General features: G+C 34.5%; 2 protein-coding genes and 1 long non-coding RNA gene across 3 annotated transcripts; 1 reads left to right on the top strand and 2 right to left on the bottom strand.

The window, feature by feature from the left end:
- Positions 1 to 200: 200 nt before the first annotated feature.
- On the bottom strand, positions 201 to 1,581 carry LOC111377634. Its single transcript, XR_002699755.1, has 2 exons — positions 1,492 to 1,581; positions 201 to 642 (listed from the first exon to the last, which is right to left on the bottom strand). It is a non-coding gene; the product is annotated as an uncharacterized LOC111377634 (long non-coding RNA).
- A 65-nt stretch (positions 1,582 to 1,646) lies between these two features.
- Positions 1,647 to 4,099, bottom strand: LOC111377637 (O-fucosyltransferase 38-like). Its single transcript, XM_023000762.1, has 7 exons — positions 3,953 to 4,099; positions 3,316 to 3,376; positions 3,055 to 3,203; positions 2,594 to 2,730; positions 2,092 to 2,305; positions 1,875 to 1,989; positions 1,647 to 1,651 (listed from the first exon to the last, which is right to left on the bottom strand). The coding sequence occupies exons 1-7, from the start codon at positions 4,097 to 4,099 to the stop codon at positions 1,647 to 1,649; spliced, it is 828 nt and encodes a 275-aa protein (XP_022856530.1).
- Positions 4,100 to 16,654: 12,555 nt separating this feature from the next.
- On the top strand, positions 16,655 to 19,487 carry LOC111377633. The gene is made up of 2 exons (XM_023000760.1): positions 16,655 to 19,010; positions 19,242 to 19,487. The coding sequence occupies exons 1-2, from the start codon at positions 16,721 to 16,723 to the stop codon at positions 19,310 to 19,312; spliced, it is 2,361 nt and encodes a 786-aa protein (XP_022856528.1). The 5' UTR covers positions 16,655 to 16,720; the 3' UTR covers positions 19,313 to 19,487.
- Positions 19,488 to 20,360: the final 873 nt, after the last annotated feature.

Genomic DNA, 20,360 nt, shown 5'->3' with positions numbered 1-20,360 from the left:
ACTTGAACGGTTCTATAATTAAATTTGGACCCAACAATTCCACTTACTAAATTTTCAAAAATTTCGAGTCAGTTCGGTTCTCGTTAGAATCGAACTGAACCAAACCATGTCCAACTTTAGATAAAATCTTGTGCTCAATAATTAAAAATCTCTAATGTATCTGGATGCGACCAAAAACTGATCTTTGTTGACAAATCCAATGGTATTCAAATTGTTCTCATAATTGTTTCCAAACTAAACAGAACACAATTGAACTGATCAATCAAAACCCTAAGTAAAAACTGTCATGTCACATGTTAAGGAAAAGATCAGGATTATGATATTAAAGTACAAAGATTATATAAGGAGAAATCCTTCCTAGTAGTCGATGCAATACATTGATGACATCTGTTAAGTGTACTTCTTTCAGTCAATCCGATTTGACATATCAGGAACTCCGGGATGTGCCCACAAAAGGGTCAAATGTAAAAGAATCAATTTCTTGCACATTCTCCTGATAGAAACTTTTGTCATATTACCGTGTCTTTGGACCTGCAAATACATTCCGGGTATGGATTCTGATAAAAAGATTCCTCCAGCTTGAATCGTGCTCGACCCTTTATCCCTGGTGGGGCACCTTCTCTTTTTCGTGGTGCACCTTGCCTGCAAATTGCTAGGAATGAGAAAAACGGTAGTCTAATATCTATCCTTGACCAGCTAGCTACTAGATATATGTCGATGGTACTCAGGAAATTATAAAAGACATGGCCGCATCTAGTGGTCAGCTCCCTTTGTTCGGGAGGTATGCAACAATAATTAAGTGTGGTATGCAAAATTGTACTGAACAGAGCTCCATAACAATGCTTTGCAGTAGAGGATTGCACACATCTATGAGAATATTTGGTGAAGCCCGAAAAGTTTACTAATGTACAAGTCCTCGTTTGAGCTCCATTTTACTCCAAACTCATTGTCAACCACATTCTACGAATAAATTAATTTTGCACATAAACTCAAAATTTGTTCTTGCATTTTACCAACACATTCTATAAAAAATTGCTATTACAAAACTCATTTTTCACAAATAAGTAAATCGTGATGAATGACTTTTGTTTGTCGAAGTTGAAAATAACAACTTATTTGACAGTAAGACAAAGAGTTGGTATCAAAGTGTGAAATCCCTTGGCTTTATTTCTATTTTATCCTACTCGAGAAAATGATGCTCAATCTCGCTGATATTTTCACGGAAAATGGACAGATGCATGACAAAACAAATATACAGAAACAGGTCGAAAATCAAAATAAGTAGGGTATTGGCCTGTTAACATCCAAGTGGGCTCTGGTAAATTAGGAGGAAAGATTTGAATTAAAAAAAAATTAAAATTAAAATTAAATAAATAAATAAATACAATTTGAAGTATTCAACTGCTCCATTCAACATGCAATGAGACTTGCGGCAACGCATCCAAAAATAGTGAAAAGGAGTAGAAACACGTGGTCGTGCAAATACATCACCTGTTTTTGTGCAATTTCCTCACATGATAAGAAAAAGAACTTTCTCGAAGCTCTCCAGCTTCCAATCTGTCAAATAATTCTACTAGACCTTTCCTGCACATTTTGTTCGAATATTAATTAAATGAACAAAGGAGAAAATTTAAAAGCATGACAACTCAGTCTGAATAAAGAATTTACTGTTCTTATCACATGCAGCAATAAAAGAACAGAGGATTCGTTGTGCTCATCAAAAAGAAAAGAATGAACAATCTATATGAAATATGAAAAGAAAAAATTTAAGCTCTCCGAATCTCTTCACTTGTGGGAATATATTGGTTTTATACAGTTAGAAACAGAATAAGGTCACTTGGGAGTTCGAAATGATGTAATAATGAGGTTTATACCTGTCTGTGATGGAATGAAAACATCACTTTCTATGGAGATAATATAATCAAGTGCCGCAGTTTGAGATGCATGCTTAGAAAACGGATTCAATTCTTCAGCAATTGCAAGCATTTCCTGTCATCAACGAGATATTACCATGGTTAATATTACAGCTAGACTTAGCACTTAAGTTATTTCTCAATGAAAACCAATAGAAAAGCATCCAACGTGACCAACCTTGAAAACTACATTTGGATAGCAAGAAGTGAGCTCTGAAAGATGAGCATTACCACCATAAATTTCCCCAGCAGCAATATATATCAAGGTAGATGGTGGATAACCAAGAGCTTGAAGAAAAACTCCAACCTCCTTTGGAGTTAGATGGCAGAAACCACCAATTCTCTGTTCTGTGGAGTTGATATTCTTGGTCTTCCAGTGATTTGTTTTCTCCCTAACGAAACCAAATATAAGAGGCATGATGTTAACACATGCAGTTTTAAAGTAGCTGTGTTGGTAAGGGGATAACGAAAATAAGCAGTGCCTCTGAGAGAAAGAATTAAAGGATTGAGTGGCTTAGCAAATTGAAAAGAAAATGTCAGCACGGCGTGTGTACTTAAAATTTTGGTAATGTACCCTTAAATTTAATTTGATCCGTTCAGCTGAAACTTAAATATTCTCACACGGCATGTTTCGCCAGTATAAAAAGTTAATAAGTAATTAGTTGCAAAAAGTCATTCACCTCATAATTCTAAGCTCCTCTGATTCAGCATCAGTAAGACCGTAAGTACAGCCAGTAAAAGAGAGCATGTCTTTCTCGTATCTTAGATGAAGCACAATGTATCTTTCTGCACGTGATCTCAACCTCTCCACTAGCTTCTGTGGTATCACCGATATTTATGCTCAGAACCTAATGTAACATGACTCCCCATAGAAGACCTCTTAAATGAATTTACAGAAATACATCAACTGAGTCATATTTACAAATATAATTATCGTAAGATTCTTGTTAGGAATTAACAAGTACTTTAAGAACTCTCGAAAAACTTGATGTTTTTCGTGAGGAGCTCTGTATATTCAAGAGATTTCATTTCTGTATTTTGATTCACAGAAGAGCATTCTAATTTTGGATATATGATATCAACATTACATGGTGCAAGTTTGAACGGTTAACATGTAGTAGGAGCAGAAGATGGTTCTGACCTTTCCCAGCCAATTTATTGATGGGGAGAAGTGCAGAGCATCATAGAGCGCACGACATCTCAACCTTTGTATATCGACAGGTAGATCATTATTTGCAAGTCGAGAATCGGATTTTGCAACATGAATCAACTGCAAATCACCAAAAAAATCTCAATAAGCAAACTCTGTGCATAGTTGTCAAAAGTGCACTTAAGCATTTTTTAGTATTGAAGTGCAGTCCTCGAAAAAACATGCAAAAGAGCCATAAATTGAAACTTTTACAGTTCTTAGCATATAAACCACTAATTATGTATATTTGATCTATAGTGCTGATGGTCGAGTCCTTAGAGAACAAAATGCAAGAGTGTAATGGAAAGTAGGATGTTTAATATAACTGTGGGGGAAAATGATGAAAAGAAATTAGAATCCATACGAACCAGATAAGGCAGCACCAATTGATAATAAATTAAGAGGAGACCGATTATGGTGGTGAAGGCATGTATTGCAAATCCCTTAATTCATGTTCAGAAAGTGACAAAATCAATCCAATCTAAATAGAATATGATAGAAGAGAGAAAGATGCACCAAAATTAGCAGGGCCTCCTATGGTTGGAGGAAAAAAAATAAATAAATAAAAATTCATTGCATCTCCCCATAGATGTAGCTCTGGATCAAGGTATCCATTTAGCTTACGCATATCAATGCAAAATATGCTTAGTTTATTGTTGTTGATATCTGATATTGTGAAATTGGATTAATTGCTAAAATATATTTAAAAAATTAACAAAAATTACTTCAATCTTTAACGAGCAAATTAACTTATGTTTTCAGCAACTAACAAAAATTACTGAAATTTTCCAAAATGTGCTGAACACATATGCGTGATGGAGATTTTTCATAACCGTGTGTCCGTTTGCACTTTTTCATAGTCCTCTGGGTGACTTAATAAGTTGAGTGCTATGAATGAGTCTTTAGAAAATAAGGTTAAGACCCTTATGAGCGATCTTGAAGATTCCAAGCCCCAACTTTTTCCTTTCTCTAGTGGTTCAGTAAAACTTGATAGCATTTTAGATGTTTCAATTGTTATATTTCCTATATGACTTGCTTTCACACTTGGTATTTGAGGTGTTGATTTCCGAAAACATGTTTAACAAGAAATGTAAGAGATGAACATTCAATTTGAGTTTAAGTAGATTGGTATGATTTTACAATAGAGGCAGGGAAGATGACTGAGAAATTAAGCCCATTGATAAAGCTCACAACATTTGAAGCTCAGGAACGAGCTAGGGTAAGGAAGAGAGAACAATACTGACTTGAGCAGCAAAGACATAATGTGCAGGAAGAAGGATAAGCAGCTGAAGATATACACCTACCACAAGCCCCACCACAACCAGCTGAAATGGATTCGTAGCTACTTCGATAGATATTTGCCACTGCTACTGGAACTAGCAGGGATATACAAAATCTCCAGCAGAGGTTCGAGACGATGACCACCACTGTTGAAAAAGTGCAGAGAGACCTCTACTCCTCTCGAGACTACACAAAAGGTGCTATGAATGAAGTCACGGCTGCAAGAAGGGAAGTAGAGACTATGAATGGTAGGTTCAACATGTACGCTGGGAGAATGGATGGCATACAGTGGCGTGTGAACGAAACTTGGGATCGTTTGGGAAGTATGGAAAGTAGTCTTCAAGCCATTCAGGCCGAGCAAGCACAGCAGTCCGAGTTGCTAAGACAACTCCTATCTCGCCTCCCATCTCCTCCTGAAGATGATGCTGCGGGTCCCAACTTTACACCATAGCCACTGAATTGATCAGGGGAGTTTTGTTAATCTCTTATTGCCAAGTTGTGTCCATGTTTTAAATTTTACCATTTTAACTTTACATTTTACGTTGAGGACAATGTATTGTATAAGTTTGGAGGATGGTATCATAATTTCAAACAAATATTCGGCATGTAATTATTTTGCGTATTCACAATCCATTATTAATTTTGACAAGTTTTTGCATGATGCATGCTTGATAAGTGAGTCTTGATGAACTTTTGCATGCTTGTGGGTTTGGTAGCCTTGCCGGCTATGATGTGATTATTGGACATGTATAAACTAGAAACTGTGGATTTAGTGCAGGATTTAATTTGCTAATACTTGTTGATGCATTGCTCGACATTCTTTTGCACGCCACTCATGCTTCACGTGTTAAGTTATTGATTGGAATTTTAGAATAAATTAGGAGAAACCTAGAATAACCCTCTATAACATTAACCCGTAATACCACTTTAAGATAGTTTGGAGATGGTTGAGCCATTGTAGGGAAACATGGAGATAAGTGGGGGGTCTGTGCATGAAATTATACTGTGTGGATTGTTTAAACCTGGAAGGTGAGAAACAGGTGAAAGCTTTAAGTGAAGATGGTTTTGGAAGTCAAATGTCTAGAAAAACAAAGAAGGGGCATAAAGTAAAAATTGGAAAATCATCACTTCTCTCAAAAGCCTTAAAGACTCGAGCAAGTAAGTCTGTAAGGGCTTAAAACCTGATGCCCTAATGCCAACTGGTTTAGGAGTCATCGGTCTAAAGCTCGTTACATGGGTCATATAGAAAGCAAGAAAAGGGAGAAATTGATAAAAAGTCATCTTATCGATCCTTTATAACTCGAGTGAATAAGACTGCAATGGTTTAAAACCTGGTGCCTTAAATCCAACTGGTTTGGGAGTCATCGCCTAAAGCTCATTACATGGGTTATATAGAAAGCAAGAGAGAAGATGACCAAAAAAAAAATCATTGTTGGACATTTGGTTGATAGAACTATAACCTTGATGCGAGGCAAGTAGCTAAGTTTAATCCTAAAGGTTGAAGCAATCAAAATAAGTAGAGTCTCTACTTGTTGATATGTGAACTTGTAATGGTAAAATCTATCCAAACTAAGAGAGGGTAAGGATTAAAATTGTTTAAACTCCTAACCTTAGAATACACCTCGGAGTAATTGTGTGAAAAGAATACATTTGGGGGTTGTGTATCTCTCGAGTGATGTAAGGATAAATTTGACCACTATGGGTCGGGAATAAACTAATCACAAGCTTGATATGTTGGCATGAGTTCACACACACACATTGAATATTGCATTTGATGAGTAAAGGTTGATTCAATTCTCGTACTTTTGATATTGTTTCTATTATTATTACTAAGTTCCAATCCTGAGACACGGCAAGCTATTAAGCCAGGTTTGTTTAGCATTAAGTCATTACATTGTTTGATAACAAACAATAGTTTAAGTTTGGGAGATTTGATAAGTGTGTTTTTACACACTTATTTAGCTCACAAACATGACTTAAACATGGACAAAATAGTTGAATTGAAACTTAATCTCGTTAAATTCATGCAATGTAGGTGTTTCTATGGAAAAGATGGAATTCAGAAGAAAAGTGCCGAAAAAGGACCAAAACGGAACAAAGCGATAGTTCGGGGACCAAAGGTGCAAATATTGGAAATTTGAGCTAAGGTGCAGGACGAGAATGAAAATATATCAAGTATGAGATTGAGGACGATACAAGATGATCAGAGGAAGAAAGAAGTAATGTTGGACTGAATTGAAGAAAATTGAAAGATGAAGGACTAAATTGCAAATAATCAAAAGATGAGCTGAGCAAGTGATAAAGGAATTGATTGACCCAAACGTCAATTAGGAGTCAATATTTGATGATGGAACAAAGGAAAGAAAGAAAAGAGATCAAGAGAAGAGAAAACGAAGTTCAGGGACCAAAACAGCAAGGTTGAAAGTTACAACGATGCAGCCGCACAGAACTGTGCCATGCGGCCGCACATAAGGTTGTAGAGATTTCATTTAGTCAGTCCACTTGAACCATGCGGTCGCATGGTTTAACACCATGTGGCCGCATGGCTATAAAAATTAAAAAAAATTCTGAACTTGCGTTTTTAATTGAACCTCTTTCGGGGCTCCGTGAGGACATGATATAAAAGCCAAAATTCATCAGAAATAGGGCAGAACGTCTAGGGAGAAGAAATTACAATTTTTGGAGGCAAGAAACACGATCTTGAAGCCGATTCCACAAGAATTTAAGTGGTTTTCAAGGCTTCATTCAAGATTTCAAGAAATTTTCATACGGGTGCTATTCTTTCAATTTATTAATTTCATTTTTTTATTCTGTAATTATGAATATTCTAGGCTAGGTTTTCAATTCACTAGGTGATCGATGAACTATCGTTTGTTATTTTAATTCCATATTTCATGAATTTAATATAAAGACTCGTTTGGATAATTTGATTGGTTTATATGCATTGATTTTCTTCCGCAATTAGTGGCCAATGATTGTGTGAGTGTTGATGACTTATTTCTTACACTCGAGAGAAGTGGAATAAGTTCGATAAGGTGTAAATCAACATATGGTCCGATAGGGGATAGAGATATACACATATACTTTATGCAATTCTCTAATTGTTCACAAAACCACATGCATTCTTGTATATTTGCATCATCCATCGAGATATAGGCTGATGGTGTTCAAGAATAGGTCTAATATATACCAAGCGAATATGTTGGATAGATTTAGGAACATTGAATTGGTAAATTTCCATCGGGTCATTGATTTTATTAAATTAGGGTTTTTATAGCTTCAATTGGGGATTCGTGATCCTAGTGACTTTATTTTGATTCATTTCCATAAATTAGCTTTTGAATTTGTATAATTTCATTTTACTTGAGTGTTTGAGTCGTTTAATTAGAGAAATTTCGAGATTAGGGTTTTTAATTGAAATTAGGGCTTTTTGCATTTGGACCATATTTTCACTCAATTAGATTCTTTTAAGGTTAAATTATATAGAATTGAACTACTCAATCTCTGTGGGACGATATTCGGACTTTTAAAAATCCACTTTATTACTTGTTACGATCCGTACACTTGCGATAGTTTTAAATCGAAAGAAGTATTTCGTGAACAATACACACATGAATCTAGGAAAAATAATTCCAAGGTTACATTTTGTCTTGATTGCGAATGATTTAACATGCCAAAGGAATTATAATAACCATTTCATATAATCGATCAGAAATTTACTAAAAATTAATGCTTTTAATTTATTGTTGTCGTCGTTTTAGACAAAAAAATACTTGTTAACCTTGATCAAGTCCACCTTGTGCCAAGAAAGAGTATCTACATATTGTGTATGGAATGATATACGATCTTATGTTAAAGTTCTCATACCAAAAAAATTGACTAAAGTTTGATTTCAAAATGTCCAAATAATTAAAATTTACAAACTAAAAATGTGATTAAAGTCTCCATATTCGACCACATACTTTTCAAATACATTTATTGTTAAAATGATCATTCATAGACGGCATTTCATATTTATTTTCTCAAACTTTTTGAACTAATAATTCTCTGTGGACCGTATCTAGAACTCACACCAAATATACTCTAGTTCCCTTCAAGATTAGACAAGAAATAAATTTAAAATAATTACTATCTAATACAACTTGATTTGGAACCCTACAAGTCAATAATTCTATCCTTTTTTTTCTCCTCTCTTTAGTTTTTGTTTTTTAATTCTTGGTGCAAGGTACCTTCCATGTAACTTCAAGTCACGGATCACATTTCAATTCCACAAAAGTTAGTGTATATAGAAAACTTGAATTTTAGTTTTCGAAAGTCTTCGTGTTTGAGCTTTCAATCTTGGTGCAAGGTATCTACCATGTAACTTCAAGTCATGGATCATATTTCAATTCCACAAAAGTTAGTGTATATAGAGAACTTGAATTTTCATTTTCAAAATATGGATCATATTTCAATTTCACAAAATTCAGTGTCTATAGAGAACTTGAATTTTCGTGTTTGAGCTTTCAATCTTGGTGCAAGGTATCTCCCATGTAACTTCAAGTCATGGATCATATTTTAATTCCAGTGTACATAGAGAACTTGAATTTTCGTTTTCAAAAGTCTTCGTGTTTGAGCTTTCAATCTTGGTACAAGGTATCTTCCATGTGACTTCAAGTCATGGATCATATTTCAATTCCACAAAAGTCAATGCATCTAGAGAACTAGAATTTTAGTTTTCTAGTGTTAAGGGATAAAATCTCACATTGATTAAAGATGAAAACATATACCAACTTATAAGGTCTTGGACTACTCTTAATAAGATTGACATTTTAAGGTAGAATCACAAGTCCTAACCTCAAGTCTTTGGGTTTTACTATTATTTGTATGCTAAACATTGTTTAGGATAAGTCTAGGTCTAGTTAACAATTGCTTAGGGATAAATCGTTAAAGGACGACTTATAAATAGTCCAAATTTATCGGGTCATTGTTCCTGCACTGCTTTGGATTCAAGAGTAGCGGAAATTTCCGGGGCAACTTCATCTTTTATTTTCAATGCTTTGATGTATCCATTAAAGAAAATTATATCCAATAATAAAACATTGCAATGAGTCATCTCAAGAATTATTTTGAATAATTCAATTGACTTAAGTGTATAGAAAATAATATATGTTTCAACTTACTTCATCATCATTCATATCATATTAATAAATTGGTAATATTGTTAATATTTAGAATCCCTAACTGATTTGGGCCTACTTCAGATTAACAAATCAATGGCTGAGGTTTAGAGTCAGACTTCTTTTTTATTAACAAGAGGAAATGTTATAGCCTTGAGTGTTTGTGTTGAGGAAATAAATTCAAACTTCAAATATCATCAAATGCAGTTTCTACACGAACAATGAATTTGAAGCTTTCCATTCCTGCTTTCTGTCTCAGGAATCTCTCTTAGCAAGCTAGTAAGTAGTTGTATTCTGCATAAGATCTGTGAAGCTATATTATCGTCGTTTCTGATCGCACATGTTCTGAAAAATCATCAATAACAACTGGATTTGGCAGTTTGATACCGAATCATTCTTGGCTGAGAAAAGAGCACATTAAAATCACACCTGAAAAAAACCAAGGCGGATCATATTGCTTGAAAGCACTTTTAGACTATCCCAAAGTTCCACCCTTTCATCCGCGGTTGATATTGCATTTACTACAGTAGATTGGAAAGAATCGGGCTAATAGAGTTTGTACCTCAAGGTAACTAAGTCCTTGTTTGAATCCCTTTTTTTTTAAGTATAGATTTTGTAAGAATGATTTTTTTGGAGAATCTGTGATTAAAAAGTAAGAAAATTTTTTTACTGCTTGCAAAATTATTTTATTAAAAGAATTTGAGTTTTGAAAAATGAGTTTAAAGAAAGTGAATTTTGATAAATGAAGCTCAAATGAGGGTTAACCATCTTGAGTCATCAGCAATGTTACAATGTTACAATTAATATCAAGGTCCATAGCACCCAAATTTGTTTCAAATACATTACAAAGAGCATGTTCAAAACCAAGAAATTGCTTCAAATTCTTTGTTGATCATTTAATTGTTTGACAAATAATTTATTTAGTAATTACGCAATAATAAATAGGAGATTAACAACTGTGTAGAAGAACTAAAAGTATTAATAACTAGTTATATATAAACTCGTCATTGCCTTATCCTATGTGGAACAAGTTACATTGTTTTTCCGCCAACATGCAAATCACTGGACTTTGAACTTAAATTTCCTATTCACCCAGGCATCATATTTAACGAGTAAATATGTGATTTCATTCCAAAATAAAGAACCAAACCCCGCACAAAATAATGCTAAAACCGCACTATTTTCCAAAACAAAGAACCAAGTCCTATGTTGATGGTAAAAATCGGATCAAACGATTTTATTATAATGAAACGATTACAATCGAAGATCAAATATAAATACAATCAACAAATCCTCTTACCTAATTATGAGTTCCATCACACTAATCTAGATGCTTCGACTAAAACAAGAGGAGAAAAAGCTATTTGAGATGAATATATTTGAATTCCTTCCTTTAAACGAGAAGGATGTATTTATAGATTTCCCTCCAAGTGTTGGAATAATTTGGTCGTTTTTAGAAAATAACAGGTGGTGGCCCTTATTGGTTATCTTGTAATTGATTCGGATAAGAATCATGCTTTACTCATCCTGCCTAGTCGCTTCTAATCGACAGCCTATAGCCCTCTTAAATATGAGTAATGGTTCATGACCTTTATGCGAGCCTCTTTCTTATTTGTTCTTTCACATCATTTTATTCTTAATCGACAATCTGCTTATGCTCGCAAATTCGCACTTAGGAGGTTAACATCCTAACTAAATTAATCATGCATAGAAAACCTTAAAATAATTCAAATTACACGTCAACGACCATAAAAAAACAAAAATAAAAACAAAAACATTGGATAATTTTCCAATGTTACAAATTGCATCAAGCTAGAGTATGTTCCCTAGAGAAGTGTTAGATCTAGACTAGATTTGACGTGCATATTCAAATCCAGATGAAAGAACACTAAAAAACTTCACTGATCCAACACCGAATCATCAAAATCGTTCAGAGTGCTCGAGATCCTTTGCAATACCCTAAACCGACTGTTCGTCTTCCCAAAGTGTTTTACCTAAAATTCCAATGACACTAATATAAAGCTCTCGTGTGAAGTAACGAGTAAAATACACAACAATTCTACATATCATTATGCACGTAAAGTAGTAATGAGCACCAAGATTAGCACAATTTTGGGGCTCAGATTTTGGAAACGTGTCTCACACAGCCAAGCCTAATGCCGGACCCAGGTATTTAGCACATAAAGTTCTGAAACTTACAAAAGCATAGAAGCACGGTTTCCTCTCAAAACACTAAGGAAATAGATTGGCCTTAAAATTATTGACTGTGCTTCTAATCTAATTATCTAGATTGCTCCAAATACACTGAAGTTGCTACTGGGTGGCAATCCAAGTAAAACGTGTCTTAAAGTAGAACTTTTAAATGGGTCCGGGTTTAGACTGATCTAGTGAGGGTTGGAACACTGGAACACTAGATTTGTCACCAATTTGGGCCTAAGCTTGAAGATCAATCATGGATCATCGCTGCCCCCAAGACTTGTTTCGCATCACAACCCATCAATTAGTGAATAATATTATATTGTATTCATCAACAAATTTTAACAACATTACGACACTTTTAATCTTCATGATATGCGTAATATGTTTAATAATAGGCCACTATGTTTTCATGATAACTCAAATGTTACCGAATGACCAGCAATTCACAACTGTTGTATGGCCAAAAAAAAAAAGGATGTTTATAAACAATAACTTCCAAAAAGTGGAGATGTTAGGGTCTTATGCTTGGTTGTTCTCTTTTTAGTCTCCTAACTCTTCCACTTCCATGGTCACATGAGACTCTGCTTGCGTTCATCAGTTTCCAAAAAATATATATTAGGCAATACAAACATTGTCTTCATGCATTTTTTTTTTGGTTATTTATAATGAGATACAAAAGAATTTATTTATTAATTTTTACTAAATTCAATAGAAGCCCTAATAAAAACTGATATCACAGTAATGGGAACATAAATAATAATAATAATAATAATAATAATAATAATAATAATAATAAATCTTAGGCTAAATCTGAATGGAACTAGGGAAATATAGGTATATCCATACCTGTTGTCACACTTACACAAAGTTCTTGTATATCTAAATGCACCTCACCGCTTGAAGCAGTAATAATATTCTCACTGCTAGAAGTTGGGGCCGAAATACCATGGTTAGTGTTTTTTAGTAAAGTACGCCATTCACCTTTCTCCCGTTTTTCTATGGTGCCATGTTACATTTCTTGAGTATAACATGAGGTAAATTCATCATGCATGCAGCAATTATATTTGCAGAAATAACCAACAATCTCTCAAACACTTGAGTATCTGATATTGAATGATAGCTTTCCTCATAGACCAACAGCAAAGTGTTGCTTATTTTGTACATGGAATCAGCAATTATGACTTTTTTGGGCAAGTTAGTGGTACTCTCCATTGCATTTCCATTCATTTTACTTATGAAATCCTTCAAAATCTCTTCACTTTTATTTGCTAGATTATAAAGAGTTTCTTTGGAGGATTTTGATACCTTGGCGATTTTTTGGAGGTCCGTGTCTAATCACTTGTGCCTCAATTCAACTACAACCTATGCAAAATCTACAGCACTCGTGCTGCTCGACAATTTCTTATGAACGTCTAGACTTTTCTCTACAAGGCACACATACTTAAAACCTTCAATGATGCTTCTTATAAACTGATTCCTCTTCTCAATTTGAACATTGGGAAGAGAAATCATGATACTTGTTAGCGTTGCCATAGATAGACTCCAGCAACTTAGAGGTTCTTTGCAAATTATTGGAGAGACAAGATCACTTTCAAATTTTAATACGCCCTTGAAGCTGGTGGAATTCTCCATAAGCTCCATTAGATATCTAGGCTGATGCTTTGCAACAAAAATTATGGATGAATTAATGGAAGTTTTAATGAACATGAGGGATCCAGCTTGCATTGCCTCACTTTGTAGAAGTAAATCAAAATTTTTAAGATCTTGCTCATAACCAAGCATGTGTTCTCATTCATTGGGATTGAATGAGGTCTCCGATTCCCTTAAGAAAAATTTCTTCAACATTACCTAGTACCTAATGAATATATGTAAGTGAATAAAATAATATGAGTCGAAATAAATTTTTTATTACTTTAAAATACAATTTTTCCAGCTTAAAATAACAAACAAAGTGAGTTTTTCCAGCTTAAAGAAAACAAACAAAAATCATTAAAATAACAATAATCATGTCTCCTGCATTAAATAAAACAAACAAAAAAGTTTTTCCAGCTTAAAATAACAATAATCCTTTTTTTCGTCAAATTATTAACTTTTTAGGATATACATATTATAATGGCACAAATAAAGAAAAAGAAATTAATTGAATTTGTTATTTTCTCTAACAGAAACAAGAAACCTTAATCCAACGCTAAAATTTACAACCTGCAAGCTCCCTAAAATCTGATCCGTTAGTTTAAAAAAAAAAATAAAAAATAAAAAATAAAAAAATTGGAGGGCCCAAAGAAGCAGCTTTTCTTTGATTTTAATCCGTTAAGTATTTATCGATTTTAGGTTTTTTTTTTTTAAATAATAATAATATTACGAGAGATGGCAAATAAATTTGTTAAACCCTATAGTCGCAGTGCTGCCTCAAATGGGCAGGAATTACCTGCCTAATCAGGTAAACGAGGTCGAGATGGGGGCAGGGGTCGTGTGTGTGTGTGTGTGTATGTCTATATATATTCCCTCCCCCCCTCCCCCCCCCACCACAAACAAACAAAAAGGAATTATCATCCTTTTAAAATGCTGGCCCATACATAGTAGGATAATTACCTTCCCACTTGTGGCGGGCTAGTAAGTTTATCGGTGTACTGAGAATCGAAATCACATAACCTTGTTGCTTTAAGAACTGTCTCATATATAGTAGTATTATCTTCAGCGAAGTGCTATATGCTTGTAGCTATATCATTCATGGTTTTGGTTAATCACTGAGTGGCAATCATGATTATGGCCTATTGTGAATACATGCGCGTGTACAGCACTATAGTCAAGATTCGCAATGCTATTCAAGTTCAGGCCAAAATCCTTAATCGATGCCTTGTGCCTGTGGTGGTCCTCGATGGTTAAGGCGTCCTTTCAAATGAGTCTGTCTCAACGAGGAAGGTGTAGCTATTTGGACATAGGCACACGATGGGGCCCATAGGTAGTTGACATGTAACCTTGGATTGTCATTATTTTTGCACATAACATCTAATTAAATTGACATTTACATTTCTAAAAAAATGACCAATAGTGAAGAGTAACACGCAGAAATGAAAAGGAAAACATGTTCAGTGTAGAATATAATTTAATTAATTTTACCAATTCAATTATCAAAGTCTTTTATATTCAGTCGAAGAGATCGAAGTGAAGCCAAAAATTAGTCCATTCAAATGGTCTCTCCTAAGACTAATATCTTTTCTAAATAAACTGAACCTAATCATCCCTCTAGGTTGCATAACCCTAAAGATTGTTCGATTCGTGGTTGAAAAATGACCCTATCAATCCATGCCTTTAATGGAAATTCATAGGTGCCCTTCGAGTGTTAAGACCCTAACATGTTAACATCTCAACGAAGAGAGTCTTCAATTTTGAGAGAATGCTCTCCTGTTATCTCTCAAATGGCATTGAAGCGATTGAGCAAGAAAAAAGAAAATAATTGCACACACCCCTTATTTGCCCTTTACGAGCTAAAATTTTCTGTGCTTTACTAGTAGGAATAATGAATGACCCTTTGACCTATGTTGTTCCAACTTCAGCCAGGCCTAGTCAGTTGTTTAAAAATGACTAAAGCAAAAACCATATTCATACTAGTTGATAGATTTCCCCATTGACTCAAATTCTTCATTTTTGAAGGTCACCAGCATCAGATTCTAAGCAATAGTCATATACCGCTAACTAAGATTTGGAAATTTTTATTCAAGCTGGATATCTTAATTTCATTTCCTCCGGAACGAAGATCATAAAAATAAGATATACCTATGTAGAGTTGGGTTACTGAAACTTTAAAAGCCCAAGGTTTTGATCCATTGAGATACCCGTCCAAATTATGATCTGGCCCGACTATAGACCCAACATTCGGAAAGCTCCAGAAATGTAAAAAGTGTTATTATTATTATTATTATTATTATTATTATTATTATTATTATTATTATTATTATTTTAGTAAAATACGCCTATACTTATCAAAGGCCACCTTTGCTTGATTTCTAACACCTGGCTAATGGAACACCGTTGGGTTAAAATCGTGCATCACTCTCTTATAAATTGAAGGATGTGTGACTTTAAGGTTCATATGATTGTTTTAACCCCAGCTGCGTCTCTCTCTCTTGTTCTCTTCATCTTTTGGATGAACTCTCTGTAATTTCTTAGTGAAATCGTTTGCTGTGGGAGAGTGAAATTCTATATATCCTTGTGAGTTTGTACTGTAGTATTTGGAGAGTCCTTTGGTGTGCGAAAGACATTCTTTCTTCAATTTTTGGAAAATTCACGTTTGGTCATTTGAACACACTTATATAAATTTCATCCTTCAACTATTCAGATATAGAAATTTGGTCATCCAGCTAAGCTTTAACATCAATTTCAAATATTAGGAAATACAAATCTGGTCATCCAACTATCATTTTAGTTCATTTTCATCATCCAACTATACTTTTACATCAATTTCATCCTTCAAATATTAAGAAATTCGAATTCCATCATGAGACCATCATTTATTACCAATTTCATCCTTGAACTACTAGAAATTCTAATTTGATAATCCAACATTCGTTTAACATGAATTTCATCCTTCGACTATTAAAAAAATTTTCTGGGTATAATTTTCTTGAGTTTTAATTTCATCAGCATTGCCTTCCATCCAATTGTATTTATTTGTTTATTAATTTTAAAGCAATTAGGAATTATTTATTAATATGATAATAATGATGACGTCGTTGCAACATATACTTTATGCTGGATAACCCTTTAGTCAATTGAATGATTCAAAATAATATTGGAGATGACTCATGGGGTTTTATTATTGGATATATTTTTCTTTAATGGATGCATCAATGCGTTGAAAATACAAGCTGAAGTTGTACTACTGAAATAACAAAGAAATTTCCACTACTCTCAGCATCCCCAATATCTTAAATTCAAAGCTGTACATTCATCGGAAGAGAGCTGAATAATTGAACAAAATGATTGACTCTAAAGCACCAATGCCATGGATAGGCTTATACGCTGCTGTGGCATCTCTAATATGGACCGTTGCACTTTCGACTGCTACAGTGCACTCTGTCCGCCATAGAAAATTATGGTTCCCTTGCAGATATTCTGCTCTCAATGCTGCTTCCTTGACTGTGTTAGCCATCGCAGTGAAGTTGTCAATGGACCTAACTACCCCGATGCCAGGTATGTTTGATCAAGCGGCTAAAAGTGTTAGCACTGCTTTCTTGTGTGCTTCAACCACTCATTTCATGCCTTCACTGGGATCCATGAGTGATAGAGGTATATTAGTGAACTTGACTGCATTGGGTATCCTTATAGTGACACTTACAGTAAATGTTGTCATCCAAGTATTCACAGGCGTGATTAAAGATGATTTCCAAGTGTTGGTTGTCTTTATGAATGTTTATACGTTCATTATATTGAGTTCTTCTGCTTTAACAGTGTCTACAAGTAAAAGATATTTGGAACAAAAGTATAACGAATTGCACAGAAGAATTTCGTCGGAGGAACTACAAGGAAATGAAATAGTGGCCTTTGACAAGTTAAAGTTACACGTGAAGAAGTACTGGGTAATGGCAGAAACAGGTAACCCTCAGTTTGTCATGGCACGATCTGAGGCCAGCGATGTTTTATTCATGATCTGCGTCATTAGTTATATTTATGATGGATCAGTATTGTCAACAAACAATAAGCCAGAATTTGCTTCCGATTATAAATGGTCAGTCTATCTTATTTATTGGACTCAACATGTAGGCATGGCTCTTTGTGTTGTCATGTCCTTGGGAAGATTTTTAGTAGCTTTACTTCACACTGTACGGAATATTAGAAAATGTACCATCTCTAGCATTTCCTTAGAAATGAAGAATTACAGGATCAAAAGATTGGTAGAGTGGAAAAAGGGACTTCCATTGTTACAAGTTCGAGGCCAGAAGCTTAGAAAAATTATTTATCACATCAAAAATTTACTTCTCAACATTTGTATAGGAAGTCAAATAGTGATTGTGATTGTGAATAAATTGCTGGTGCCAATCTCAATTTTTGGATCTATCTGCTTAATGGTGTGTTCAATAAACGGTCCCATAATATTTATAATCCCATTGATCATCGTACTCTTTTTTTGTATCTTGAGGATGAGAATCATTAGGTGCTTGGTAATGTTGAAGAAATTTTTCTTAAGGGAATCGGAGGCCTCATGCAATCCCAACAAATCAAAATACATGCTTGGTTATGAGCAAGATCTAAAAAATTTTGTTTTACTTCTAGAAAGTGAGGCAATACAAGATGGATACCTGATGTTCATTAACACTTCTATTAATTCATCCATAATTTTTGGTGCAAAGTATCAGCCTAGATATCTAATGGAGCTTATGGAAAATTCCACCAGCTTTGAGGGTGTATTAGAATTTGAAAGTGATCTTGTCTCTCCGATAATTCTCATAGAACCTCTTAATTGCTGGAGTCTATCCGTGGCAACACTAACAAGTATCATGATTTCTCTTCCCAATGTTCAAAATGAGGAAAGGAATCAGTTTTTAAGAAGCGTCATTGAAGGTTTTAAGTATGTGCGCCTTGTAGAGAAAAGTCTGGATGTTCATAAGAAATTGTTGAGCAGCACGAGTGCTGCAGATTTTGTGTGGGTTGTAGTTGAATTGAGGCACAAGTGGTTAGACACGGACCTCCAAAAACTTGCGAGGGTATCAAAATCTGCCAAAGAAACTCTTCAAAATCTAGCAAATAAAAGTGAAGCAATTTTGAAGGACTTCACAAGTAAAATGAATGAAAATGCAACGGAGAGTCCCATTAACTTGCCTGAAAATGTCATAATTGCTAATTCAATGTACAAGATAAGCAATAGTTTGCTGTTGGTCTATGACGAAAGCTATCATTCAGCATCAGATACTCAAGTGTTTGAGAGATTGTCAGTTATCGTTGCAGATATAATTGCTTCAAGCCTGACCAATTTACCTCATGTTATACTCAAGAAATGTAACAATTGCGCCCTAGAAAAAGGGGAGAAAGGTATACGGGAAGCAACTCACCTTTTGGGAGAAACTCAAGGCATTCTGAAAGCTCTTCAAAAGCATGAAATTCCTAATCTATCACCTGATCAATCAATGTATATTGACGAATGGCGTACTTTACTCAAAAACACTAACCATGGTATTTCGGCCCCAACTTCTAGCGGTGAGAATAATATTACTGCTTCAAGTGGTGAGGTACATTTAGATGTACAAGAACTTCGTGCAAGTGCTACAGCAGGTATGCATATACCTTTGTTCTCTAGTTTCATTAAAATTTAGCCTCAGATTTATTATTATTATTTATGTTCCCATTACTATGAATCAGTTTTAATAAGGCATCTATTGAATTTAAATTTCACCAAGTAAAAATTAATAATCAAGTTCTTTTGCATTTCATTCTAAATAACCAAAAAATACATGAAGAGAGTGTTAGTATTGCCTAATATATATTTTTTGAAAACTGGTGAAGGCAATGCAGAGTCTCATGTGACCGTGGAAGTGGAAGAGTTAGGAGACGAAAAAGAGAACCACCAAGCATAAGACCTAACATCTCCACTTTTTGGAAGTCATTGTTATAAACATCCTTTTTTTCCTTTTTTTTTTTGTTTGGCCATACAACTGTTGTGAATTTCCAGTCATTCGGTAACATTTGTGTTATCATGAAAACCTAGTGGCATATTATTACACATTATTATGCATATTTTGAAGATTAAAAGTGTCATTATGTTGTTATAATTTGTTGATGAATACAATAAAATATTATTCACTTATTGTTGAGTTTTGATGCCAAACGAGTCTTGGGGCAGCGATGATCCATGATTGATCTTCAAGCTTAGGCCTAAATTGGGGACAAACCAAGTGGTCCAACCCTCACTAGATCAGTCCAAACCCGGACCCATTTAAAAGTTCTACTTTAAGACACGTTTTACTTGGATTGCCACCTGGTAGCAACTTCATTGTATTTGAAGCAATCTAGATAATTAGATTAGAAGCATGGTCAATGATTTTAAGGCCAATCTATCGCCCCTAGTGTTTGAGAGGAAACCGTGCTTCTCTGCTCTTGTAAGTTTCAGAACTCTATGTGCTAAAGATCTAGGTCCGGCATTAGGCTTGACTGTGTGAGACAAGGCTTCAAAATCTGAGCCCTAAGATTGTGTTCATCTTGGTGCTGATTACTACTTTAGGTGCATAATGATACGTAGAATTGTTGCGTATTTTACTCTTTACTTCACATGAGAGCTTTATATTATGGGAACTTTAGGTAAAACATTTTGGCAAGATGAACTGTTGGTTTAGGGTATTGCAAAGGATCTCGTGCAATTCGCAGGGCTGTGAACGATTTTGAAGATTATGTGTTGGATCAGTGTAGTTTTATTGTGTTCTTTCGTATAGATTTGAATATGCACGTTAAATCCAGTCTAGATCTAACACTTCTTTGGGGAACATTCTCTAGCTTGACACAATTTGTAACATTGGAAAATTATCCAAGGTTTTTGTTTTTTGTTTTGTTTTGTTGTTGTTTTTGCATTTTTTTATGGTAGTTGACGTGTAATTTGAATTATTATAAGGTTTTCTGTGCATGATTAAT

This window comes from Olea europaea, unplaced genomic scaffold, assembly GCF_002742605.1.
Source record: "Olea europaea var. sylvestris unplaced genomic scaffold, O_europaea_v1 scaffold1693, whole genome shotgun sequence".
NCBI classification, from domain to species: domain Eukaryota; kingdom Viridiplantae; phylum Streptophyta; class Magnoliopsida; order Lamiales; family Oleaceae; genus Olea; species Olea europaea.
This window is presented reverse-complemented; position numbering and strand designations above follow the sequence as displayed.